The sequence below is a fragment of the Capra hircus genome, chromosome 1, assembly GCF_001704415.2.
Source record: "Capra hircus breed San Clemente chromosome 1, ASM170441v1, whole genome shotgun sequence".
NCBI classification, from domain to species: domain Eukaryota; kingdom Metazoa; phylum Chordata; class Mammalia; order Artiodactyla; family Bovidae; genus Capra; species Capra hircus.
The window spans coordinates 71,946,733-71,958,824 of record NC_030808.1 but is presented as its reverse complement, the minus strand read 5'-3'; the positions used below and the strand labels follow the sequence as shown (position 1 = coordinate 71,958,824).

General features: G+C 38.3%; 1 protein-coding gene across 6 annotated transcripts in view; it reads right to left on the bottom strand.

Moving 5' to 3' along the window:
- ACAP2 (ArfGAP with coiled-coil, ankyrin repeat and PH domains 2) overlaps nucleotides 1–12,092 on the bottom strand; it is a 161,870-nt gene that overhangs the window by 92,699 nt on the left and 57,079 nt on the right. For all 6 annotated transcript variants that reach the window (XR_001917891.1, XR_001917892.1, XM_018046482.1 and 3 more), the window contains exon 2: nucleotides 5,931–5,988. Coding sequence is in view for 4 of the 6 variants with exons in the window: in XM_018046482.1 (XP_017901971.1) it covers nucleotides 5,931–5,988 (58 nt within the window). In the remaining 2 variants the exon portion in view is untranslated. The remainder of the gene's footprint in view (nucleotides 1–5,930; nucleotides 5,989–12,092) is intronic.

The following is a 12,092-nucleotide window of genomic DNA, read 5'->3' as shown; positions in this document are numbered from 1 at the left end:
AAAAGGAAGACACAAGTTCCTCTACTAAGAATGAACAATAAGCTGGTAAATCTTGAGAGAACAGTGAACGTTAAGAGCTGCTAAAGATGAATGCTCAAACCACCGCACAATTGCACTCATCTCACACGCTAGCAAAGTAATGCTCAAAGTTCTCCAAGCCAGACTTCAATAACACGTGAATCATGAACTTCCAGATGTTCACGCTGGTTTTAGAAAAGGCAGAGGAGCCAGAGATCAAATTGCCAACATCCACTGGATCATGGAAAAAGCAAAAGAGTTCCAGAAAAACATCTATTTCTGCTTTACTGACTATGCCAAACTTTTGACTGTGTCGATCACCACAAACTGTGGAAAATTCTGAAAGAGATAGGAATACCAGACCACCTGACCTGCCTCTTGAGAAACTAGCACGCAGGTCAGCAAGCAACAGTTAGAACTGGACATGGAACAACAGACTGGTTCCAAATAGGAAAAGGAGTACGTCAAGGCTGTATATTGTCACCCTGCTTATTTAACTTCTGTGCAGAATACATCATGAAAAACGCTGGGCTGGATAAAGCACAAGCTGGAATCAAGATTGCCGGGAGAAACATCAATTACCTCAGATATGCAGATGACACCACCCTTATGGCAGAAAGTAAAAAGGAACTAAAGAGCCTCTTGATGAAAGTGAAAAAGGAGAGTGAAAAAGTTGGCTTAAAGCTCAACAATCAGAAAACTAACATCATGGCATCCAGTCCCATCACTTCATGGCAAACAGATGGGGAAACAGTGGAAACAGTGTCAGACTTTATTTTTGGGGCTCCAAAATCACTGCAGATGGTGATTGCCATGAAATTAAAAGATGCTTACTCCTTGGAAGGAAAATTATGACCAACCTAGATAGCATATTAAAAAGCAGAGACATTACTTTGTCAACAGAGGTCCATCTAGTCAAGGCTATGGTTTTTCCAGTAGTCTTTTATGGATGTGAGAGTTGGACTGTGAAGAAAGCTGAGCGCTGAATTGATGCTTTTGAACTGTGGTGTTGGAGAAGACTTTTGAGAGTCCCTTAGACTGCAAGGAGATCCAACCAGTCCATCCTAAAGGAAATCAGTCCTGAATATTCATTGGAAGGACTGATGTTGAAGCTGAAACTCCCAACACTTTGGCCACCTGATGCGAAGAGCTGACTCATTTGAAAAGACCTTGATATTGGGAAAGACTGAGGGTAGGAGAAGAAGGGGATGACAAAGGATGAGATGGCTGGATGGCATCACCGACTCAATGGACATGAGTTTGGGTAAACTCCGGGAGTTGGTGATGGATGGGGAGGCCTGGCGTGCTGCAGTCCATGGGGTCACAAAGAGTCGGACATGACTGAGTGACTGAACTGAACTGAAAGATAGTAAGATAACCTGACTGAGTCTTGAAAAAACTGCTTTGCATCAAGAATCCCACCAATTCATTTCACCAAACAAGTGTGTAACTTCTCCTGAAGGGCTCTGTAGCCCAGATAAGAGACAGAAAATATAGAAGACTAGACAAATACAGTCAAGATTCTGCAGAACAGGTGCTGTGGAAGGAAAATGGAGGTCTTCAGAAGAGAAATGATGATGTAAAATTAGAAGCAGACATTACACATGATAGCCAAGAAGTGGAAACAACCCGAATGTCAATCAGTGGATGAAAAGACAAATATGGTACATCCATACAACAGCATATTATTCAGCCATTAAAAAGGAAATACTAAAGATGTTACAACATAGATGAATTTTTAAAACATTATGTTAAGTGAAAAGAGTCAGCCACAAAAGGTCAAATATTGTATGATTCCATTTATATGAAATGTATAAGAATAGGCAAATCCATAGAGACAGAATGTTAATTAATGGTTGCCAGAGTATACAGGGAGAGGGAAATCGGAAATGACTGCTAATGTGTATAGAGTTTATTATTAGGGTAAGAGAAATGTTCTAAAATTAAGTAGTGGCAACAGTTGTACACACTGTGAATGTACTAAAAACCACTGAGTTGCAAACTTTAAAATGGTAGATTTTATATTAGGTGAATTTAATCTTGATTTAAAATTTATTTTTAAAAAAGTACCCTGAATAAAAAAGAGCTCTAGAAGTGGACAGACTTAAAAGATTAGAGATCTAGATAAACCTGAAAAACAGAAGCAGGAGGAGTCCAAGATGAGAACTGCAAAGACCAGAGACTCCCATCAGAAAGTAAGGTATCAAAGATTATTCCAGTTTCAGAGATTACAACTTTGAGCAACAAGGCATAGCATCTGGCCAGTGAAACAGGTACCAGAATTAAAATAAGGTCACTATCACAGGAGGTTGAGAGAAAATGAATGTCATATAGCTGAATCAAATACATACTGCAGTTATTTGGGAGAAGGACTGACTTGGAGATAGATAAATACTTTGTCAGCTGTCAAAAGTCCTTACTAGATGACAGTGAAGATAGCTGTAACTAAATCACATAACATAATCTACAAAGAGAGAAGATTTTTACCTAACAGTAAAATGAGGGGATTTTTCCTGTTAAAGACAATCTGTCTTCAAGACAGACTGAAATCTGTTGAAGAGACATCACCAACATTAACGTTCATTTAGAACTTACCATGTGCCAAAGCACTTAACATGTATTAACACATCTTATTCACATAATAACCCTATGAGATAGATACTCTTATCTTCCCCATTTTGGAGACGAAGAAACTCAGACATAGGAAGGTTTAGGAACTTGCCCAAGGCCCATATGGCTTAGTGAGTGGTAGAGCCTGACTCGTATATGGGCAGCGTTGTTCCAGGCTTTGTGTTCTTTCCTATTAGACTACGTTATAAACCAAATATTACCATAATATTATAATAATTTCAATGGAAGTATAATTTTAAAATGTAAGAAATGTAAAAATGCAAGAAATAATGTAATATCTGGGGGAAAAAAACCTAAGTTTGATAGTACCTGAGCTGTAATTTAAAGGGTATCTACTTAAAAAAGAGCAAGCCATTTCAATGAGAAGATTAAACAGATGTGGAAATTATACCTAGATGGCAACTATGATGCTCCGTGATGTTGCCAATGCCAGAATACCAGGCAGAATGGATAAATAATTGGACCTAGTGAAATAATGCCATTCATTCATGGAGCATTACTCATTAGAAAGAGTATAACTACCAATGGCATATATTTACAAGCAAAACAAATATAAGCTAAGTCAGCAAACTAGTTAAACCTGTCGCTGCCATGATTTGCAATGATATTACAGGTACAACTTGCCCTGCACAAAGTTATGAAATCACTAAACTAGCCTTAGATAATCCTTCCCCTCCACTAATGCCACCACCTTCAATAACAACCAGTTCTTGCTCCTCACAGGCCTCTTCTCTAATTGTTGCTCCTGCTGCTGCTAAGTCGCTTCAGTCGTGTCCGACTCTGTGTCCTACCAGGCTCCCCCATCCCTGGGATTCTCCAAGCAAGAACACTGGACTGGGTTGCCATTTCCTTCTCCAATGCATGAAAGTGAAAAGTGAAAGTGAAGTCGCTCAGTCGTGTCCGACTCTTAGCGACCCCATGGACTGCAGCCCACCAGGCTCCTCCATCCATGGGATTCTCTAGGCAAGAGTACTGGAGTGGGGTGCCATTGCCTTCTCCTCTCTAACTGTACTTCCTCATAATTCTAGAGTAAAAATGATCAATGATAGCTTAAGAATTTGGGTAAGGGACATTATATAAGGGATCAAGGTCTTAAAGTAGAGAAATATATTTTAAAAAGTGTCAAAGTTTTCATGATGTCCTTACTGGCCCAACTCTGTTGATGTTGTTTAGTTGTTCAGTTGTGTCTGATTCTTTTGCAACTCCACGAACTATAACCCACCAGGCTCCTCTGTCCATGGGATTTCCCAGGCAAATACTGGAGTAGGTTGCCATTTCCTTCTCCAGGGGATCTTCCCAACCCAGGGGTTGAACCGGCATCTCCTGCTTGGCAGGAAGATTCTTTACCACTGAGCCACCTGGAAAGCCCTAATACAAACTCCAGAAAGGGTTTGGAGCTCTTAGTACTGAATAGCAATCCTTTGACAACTTGCTTTAGATTTGGGTTTTTTCGTTTAAGATTCTACCAGTCTCTCAACCCCAACCAAATGATATAAAGGGGTGAAAACAAAAGACAGCTGCTCATAAAAGCAAAATCATTAACAAAAATACTGTAAGAGGAGTCTGTTTAGATACTTTAAATTCTGAGGTCCCCCCTGACACACAGTGTTTTGCTTGATTTAGATGCAAATCTACCCAGAGAAAATGGATACCCTTATTGTACTACTCTGTGATTCTTTTTTAAAAAAAGAAAGAAAGAAAGAAACTTTATCCTTCTATATATTCTTTCATACATCTACCAGAAAATCAAAGCTACATCTTCTGCTATCTACCTTAAGAGTTTAAAAACTTTGTTTCATAGAGTCCTCAAAAATAAATGTAATACATCAGGGTAAAATAATAATAATGATGACAACAGTAACAATGATCCCATATACATAATTTTAAATAGAAAATAACATTTCTGAAAATAATATCTTTACCAAAAATTCTAACATTTGTTTTTAAAAACACTTGCCTGAAGTTTGCTAGGGTTCCTCAGAAAACTTTCAGGTAGCATGTGCCCCTCAACATAGACCCAGGAGTACAGCGGTGCCCAAGAAGAGCACTGAACTAAAAATAAAACAGATGGAATATAACCCTGGCTCTGCCTTTTCTAGCTCTGTGATTTGAACCAACTCCTCTTTACTTTCCGGGCTTTGCTACTGTCATCTAGAAAATGGAAATAATCCACTTGCCCCACCTACCTCACAGGACTATTATAAAAATCCCAAATACACTATGTATCAAAGTACTTTGAAAATTACAGAGTACTGCACAAAAATAACTTACTACTAAACATTTTCTGAAATTATTTTGTCTTACATATGTAACTAATAGCTACTGCTTTATATATTTTCTATACTATTTACATTATATATACATATTGCATGATTTCAAAACATTTGAAAATCTTCAGTCTAATTAATATATCTTACATCACTGATATTCAGAGTGCAGTCTATTCAACAGCATTGGTGTCACCTAAAATCTGGCTAGACAAACAGAATCTCAGATACCAAGACTTACTGAATCCGGATCTGTATTTTCACAAGAACCCCACATATTCCTATGCACAGTAACATTTGATAAGCACTGCTTTCCAAAACAATTCCATTTACAATAATAAGTAAATAAACAGAAAATTATCTTCAGAAAAGATATTTCAAATAAACACATTTAGTCTACAGAAATTTTAACAATCAACAATGGTTACTTAAAATCAGAAGCCATGTCTTATTCATTCTTATATTTCTGTTATACAACAGGTAACATTTCTGAGATAGAGGTAAAAAAAAAGATTATCAATAATTAACACAGAAGATAGGAATCAATGTATATTTACCCTTGCATAGAGTATGACAATTTAATATTAACTATTAAATCAATACATATTTAGTATTTCTGGTATTAGCTTTAAAAATGGAATGAGTATTAAAATTTTTATATTTGAACATAGCCAAACCCAAATATACAACCAAGAATGGTTAGGTTATGTATGCTATCCATTAAGCAACAAAAAGTTACACTGCCATCTTTTTGATGGAGAAGGAAACAAACTTCCAACAGTATGAAAGATGTCTAGTCAGACAGGGTTCAAATTCTTGCTCTGGCATTTAGATTAAATTTTCAACCAACTACTTAACATCTCTAGCCTCAACTTCTGTATGTATAAAATCGGGAAAATATTAGCATTTACCTTCATGGATATAAAAGAAATCACATAATCCATCTGGCACTGTAGGCACAAATCAGTATGCAAAACAGGAATTACTGTTTTAAAAAGTTGAAGTAAAATTTACCTTATCAAGTTTCAGTTCCAATTCTGCCACATCTCCTTCCACTTCTTCCAAAGCAGCTCTAGAAAAATTAAACAAAAGTAAGTTATTTTTGTTTAAATGTACACTTTACTCTTGAAAAGTAACTCCAAGTGAAAAAATAGGTATGAATGCTTAAACACTACACTTCATGTAAAGTATTAATTCCCTTAGAACAAAGTATGAATATTTCATAATCATGGGTTTCAACAGATGATAAATTATTGTTTAAGGTAATGAGAGAACGCAAGCTAATTTACTCAAAGTATTCATACTCTTCAAATTAATAACACTAGGTAGAACTATTCAGCATTAGGTTTTTTAAAACAAGCAAGAAATTTTAAAAGTTGAGCCTAACAAAACTCGTATTTCTATTTCATATAATCAAACAGCAAAGCATTGTTGGCAACAAAAATAAAGGCTTTTACTTTTAGAAATAGTCCAGAAAGATATTTATTACCCTTATTTAATACACCATTTTGTTTCCAATGTATTTTTAAAGAAATCAGCAGATTCTTTTCCCCTAAGAATGACAAAATTCTAACACTAACGTAGTACTTGATACACGCTGTAGGGCAACATTTCCAAAATTGGAAATTAAGGGATGAAGAAAAGCAGCAACTAAAACTTTTTAACGATAGCAAGATTTTATACTTAAGATTCTGTATACTTAAGAAGGTGACACAGGATGAGATGGTTGGACGGCATCATCAACTCAACTGGACCTAAGTCTGAGCAAGCTCTGGGAGATCGGGAAGGACGGGGATGCCTGGCGTGCTGCAGTCCATGGGATCGCAGAGTCAGACACAAATGAGTGACTGAACAACAACAACAATACTGAAGAGTAAAAAACTGTTATTCAAATTAAAAAGTGCTATTCAGCTACTTTAAGCTATCAGTTTAATTTTCAGACAACTACTCGATTAACTAGCAACTTCACAATATCTGTTTTTTCATTTACCAAAATTTGTTTCAAATGGGTAACAGTGGGGGAATAGTGACCCAAAACCCCATTTTGAACTCTGGGCAACAATTCTCAGTGTTAAGAAGAGAAAAATAGCTAAGATATAAGCTCTACTTCTAAAAGTACCCACTTAACCTCTGTGTGGCCTCTTGAATGACCATTATCATCAGATTGTGGTTCTACTTTTCTGCACACATGCTCAGTTGCTAGTGATCGCCAACTCTTTGCAATCCCGTGGACTGTAGCCCACCAGGCCCCTCTGTCCAAAGGATTCCCCCAGCAAGAATACTGGAGTGAGTTGCCACTCCCCTCTCCAGGGAACATTCCTGACCCAGGGATGGGACCCACGTCTCCTAACGTCTCCTGCACTGGCAGGCAAATTCTTCACCGCTGAGCCACCCGCGAAGTCCTTCTAATTCTCTATCTGGCAGCATTTACTGAAAAAAGATTTAATTGCCAAAATAAGAAAATTATGTAACTATAAATTACTCAGGAAAGAAACGCCAATTTTATAAAATGAAATATCCTAGCATACAGTTCCAGAAAACAAAAGGTGCTATACTTACACAGCACAGAAAGACAAATGCTTCTCTCAAACTAAAAAGTTCATCACTTTCTGCAGCAGTTTTTCAAATGACACATTGTTCCCTTAGCCTAGATAACATTTCCCCTTCACATTAACCATCATCTCTTCTGTTCAGTTCAGTCGCTCAGTCGTATCCGACTCTTTGCAACCCCATGAACTACAGCACACCGGGCCTCCCTGTCCATCACCAACTCCTGGAGTTCACTCACTTACGTCCATCAAGTCCGTGATGCCATCCAGCCATCTCATCCTCTGTCGTCCCCTTCTCCTCCTGCCCCCAATCCCTCCCAGCATCAGAGTCTTTTCCAATGAGTCGACACTTCGCATGAGGTGGCCAAAGTACTGGAATTTCAGCTTTAGCATCATTCCTTCCAAAGAAATCCCAGGGCTGATCTCCTTCAGAATGGACTGGTTGGATCTCCTTGCAGTCCAAGGGACTCACAAGAGTTTTCTCCAACACCACAGTTCAAAAGCATCAATTCTTCAGTGCTCAGCTTTCTCCATAGTCCAACTCTCACATCCATACATGACCACTGGAAAAACCATAGCCTTGACTAGACAGACCTTTGTTGGCAAAGTAATGTCTCTTCCTTTCAACATGCTGTCTAGGTTGGTCATAATTTTCCTTCCAAGGAGTAAGTGTCTTTTAATTTCATGACTGCAATCACCATCTGCAGTGATCTTGGAGCCCAAAAAAATAAAGTCTGTCACTGTTTGCACTGTTTCCCCATCTATTTCCCATGAAGTGATGGGACCAGATGCCATGATCTTAGTGTTCTGAATGTTGAGCTTTAAGCCAACTTTTTCACTCTTTTCTTTCATCAAGAGGCTTTTTAGTTCTTCTTCACGTTCTGCCATAAGGGTGGTGTCATCTGCATATCTGAGGTTACTGGTATTTCTCCCAGCAATCTTGATTCCAGCTTGTGCTTCTTCCAGCCCAGCGTTTCTCATGCTGTATTCTGCATAGAAGTTAAATAAGCAGGGTGACAATATACAGCCTTGATGTACTCCTTTTCCTATTTGGAACCAGTCTGTTATTCCATATCCAGTTCTAACTGTTGCTTCCTGACCTGCATACAAGTTTCTCAAGAGGCAGGTCAGGTGGTCTGGTCTTCCCATCTCTTTCAGGATTTTCCACAGTTGATTGTGATCCACACAGTCAAAGGCTTTGGCATAGTCAATAAAGCAGAAATAGATGTTTTTCTGGAACTCTCTTGCTTTTCCCATATCCAGCAGATGTTGGCAATTTGATCTCTGGTTCCTCTGCCTTTTCTAAAACCAGCGTGAACATCTGGAAGTTCACGGTTCACGTATTGCTGAAGACTGGCTTGGAGGATTTTGAGCATTACTTTACTAGTGTGTGAGATGAGTGCAATTGTGTGGTAGTTTGAGCATTCTTTGGCATTGCCTTTCTTTGGGATTGGAATGAAAACTGACCTTTTCCAGTTCTGTGGCCACTGCTGAGTTTTCCACATTTGCTGGCATACTGAATGCAGCATTTTCACAGCATCATCTTTTAAGATTTGAAATAGCTCAACTGGAATTCCATCACCTCCACTAGCTTTGTTCGTAGTGATGCTTTTAAGGCCCACTTGACTTCACATCTAGGTGAGTGATCACACCATCATGATTATCCTGGTCGTGAAGACCTTTTTTGTACAGTTCTTCTGTGTATTCTTGCCACCTCTTCTTAATACCTTCTGCTTTTTTAGGTCCGTACCATTTCTGTCCTTTATCGAGCCCATCGTTGCATGAAATGTTCCCTCGGTATCTCTAATTTTCTTGAAGAGATTTCTAGTCTTTCCCATTCTATTGTTTTCTTCTATTTCTTCGCATTGATCGCTGAGGAAGGCTTTCTTATCTCTCCTTGCTATTCTTTGAAACTCCGCATTCAGATGCTTATATCTTTCCTTTTCTCCTTTGCTTTTCGCCTCTCTTCTTTTCACAGCTATTTGTAAGGCCTCCATAGACAGCCATTTTGCTTTTTTGCTTTTTTTTCCCATGGGGATGGTCTTGATCCCTGTCTCTTATACAATGTCACAAACCTCCATCCATAGTTCATCAGGCACTCTATCTATCAGATCTAGGCCCTTAAATCTATTTCTCACTTCCACTGTATAATCATAAAGGATTTGATTTAGGTCATACCTGAATTGTCTAGTGGTTTTCCCTACTTTCTTCAATTTAAGTCTGAATTTGGCAATAAGGAGTTCATGATCTGAGCCACAGTCAGCTCCCAGTCTTGTTTTTGCTGACTGTATAGAGCTTCTCCATCTTTGGCTGCAAAGAATATAGTCAATCTGACGTTGGTGTTGACCATCTGGTGATGTCCATGTGTAGAGTCTTCTCTTGTGTTGCTGGAAGAGGTGTTTACTATGACCACTGCATTCTCTTGGCAAAACTCTACTAGCCTTTGCCCTGATTCATCTCCTCACCCGCCTCTATGTTACGCATCATTTAAACAATTCAGAAAAAAAAGCATATTAGTTCAAGGATATCTATTTTTTGTAAACAGGTTGAAAACCTACATGCCCAGCAATAAGAAATAATGTAAATAAATGGTGGGATCCCATCCCATCACCAAGGTAGAAGGTTTTTAAATGAGATTGCTCTGTATCTACTGACATGGAAACATGTACATTACAGAGTATCACAAGAGAGGAAAAGCAATTTACAAAATTATATATAGTGTGAGTTCAATTTCTTTGCGGGGAGGCCTACTGGTATATGATAAGAAAAAAATCTGGAAGCATATTTACCAGTCTGCTAACTATAACTCTGAAGAATGGGGATCGAAGAGCAGAAAATGAAAAAAGGGATTTACACTCTTTATGCTTACACCTCCAGACTGTCTTAGCATTTTCAATGATTTTAAATAGCATTTTAAAGTTGATAAAGGGGGGAAGTTCCGACATCCCCTTCCCAGGAGATGTGTCCTCTTGGTGCCTCCGTCTACTTCTCTCACTAGTCTAAGCTCCCGGAAGCGGTACAGACATTCGAAATGTCTGCTGAATCAAAAAAGAAACTCCACAATTAATTACTGTCAGAACCTTTCTTCATTTACACTTTTTTTTTGGCCTCACCATATGGCTTGCAGGATCTTTAGTTCCCTAACCAAGGTATGAACCCAGGCCCCCAGCAGTGGAAGCATGAGGGCCTAACCACTGGACCACCAGGGTATTCTCTCTCCGTTTATACTTTTAACCTTCATTTATTTTAGCTTGATTCAATCTTCAACTTTAAGAAAATTACCTAAAATAATCAGCTTTAGATCTGATTTTATCATTGGTTTCTACTCAACATACAGTTTGACAGAAACTTCATGTACATTCCTCAATTTTATTTCATTGTAGAATTCTATGAATTTACTTGTGAAACACTTTTAAACACCCTTCTTTAAAGAGGTAAAAGTTATGTACAAAAGTAAGAGAGAAAATGTGTTTTGCCGATCATTTCAGAATAAAGCCCTTTGCAATCACATATTCAAAGAATAAAAGGTTATCATGAAGGTTTCTTCAACATTTCACCTTCTCTAAGAAAAAAAATCTCTGTCCTTGGTTATCTAAGATGTGTTTGTGAAAACTTGTAGCAATAAGTAAATAGTCAGTATCTAAGGCAGCCTGATAAGTTGCTATATATCCTTACTATAAAAAAGCAAAATATATGGAAAGAACATGATCTGGGTTCAAATTCTGTCCTACCACTCATATTTAAGGCTAAGGTATTTTATCTGTTTTTTTCATCTGTAAACTGAGGAAAGAAATACCTGTTTAAAATAAAGGTTAAGTAAAGGTTAAAGGAGGGACTGTCCATATCACCAGCCACAGTACATATGTCATCACAAAAAAACTCTATCCATAACAACTTCCTTTTCTGCCTTCCCTTCCCTGAATTCTGAGGTGAATTTTACCTTCTTATTACTTCTACGCATAATGCAAGTGAATCATTCTGGAACACATCTTTACTATACAAATGAATAAGCAAAACAATCTACACAACAATCCTTCAAATAGTGAAAGACAGACATTATTCCTTCTCAACTCTCTCAAATACTTATTGAGCATATGAAAGTGAAAGCGAAAGCCGCTCAGTCATGTCCAACTCTTTGGGACCCCATGGACTATATATACAGTCCTTGGAATTCTCCAGGCAAGAATACTGGAGTGGGTTGCCATTTCCTTCTCCAGGGGATCTTCCCAACCCAGGGATGGAACCCAGGTCTCTCAGTCGTGTCCGACTCTTTGTGATCCCGTGGACTGCAGCCCACCAGGATCCTCTGTCCATGGGATTCTCCAGGCAAGAATACTGGAGTGGGTTGCCATTTCCTTCTCCAGGGGATCTTCCCGACCCAGGAATCGAACATTGGAGCCAGACGCAGGCAGTCAGCAAATGACAGCCTATCAGACAATGTGGCCCTTAACCTAACGTCACACAAACAGTAAGCTAAAAATTTTTGCTTTTTTAATGGTTGAAAAAGACAAAAGAAAAATAATATTAATGACTTATGAAAATCATATTCCAGTGTCCATAAATAAAAGTTTTATGCAAACACAGTCAAGCTCATCCACTGACATATTGCCTATGTAAGCTTTCACAT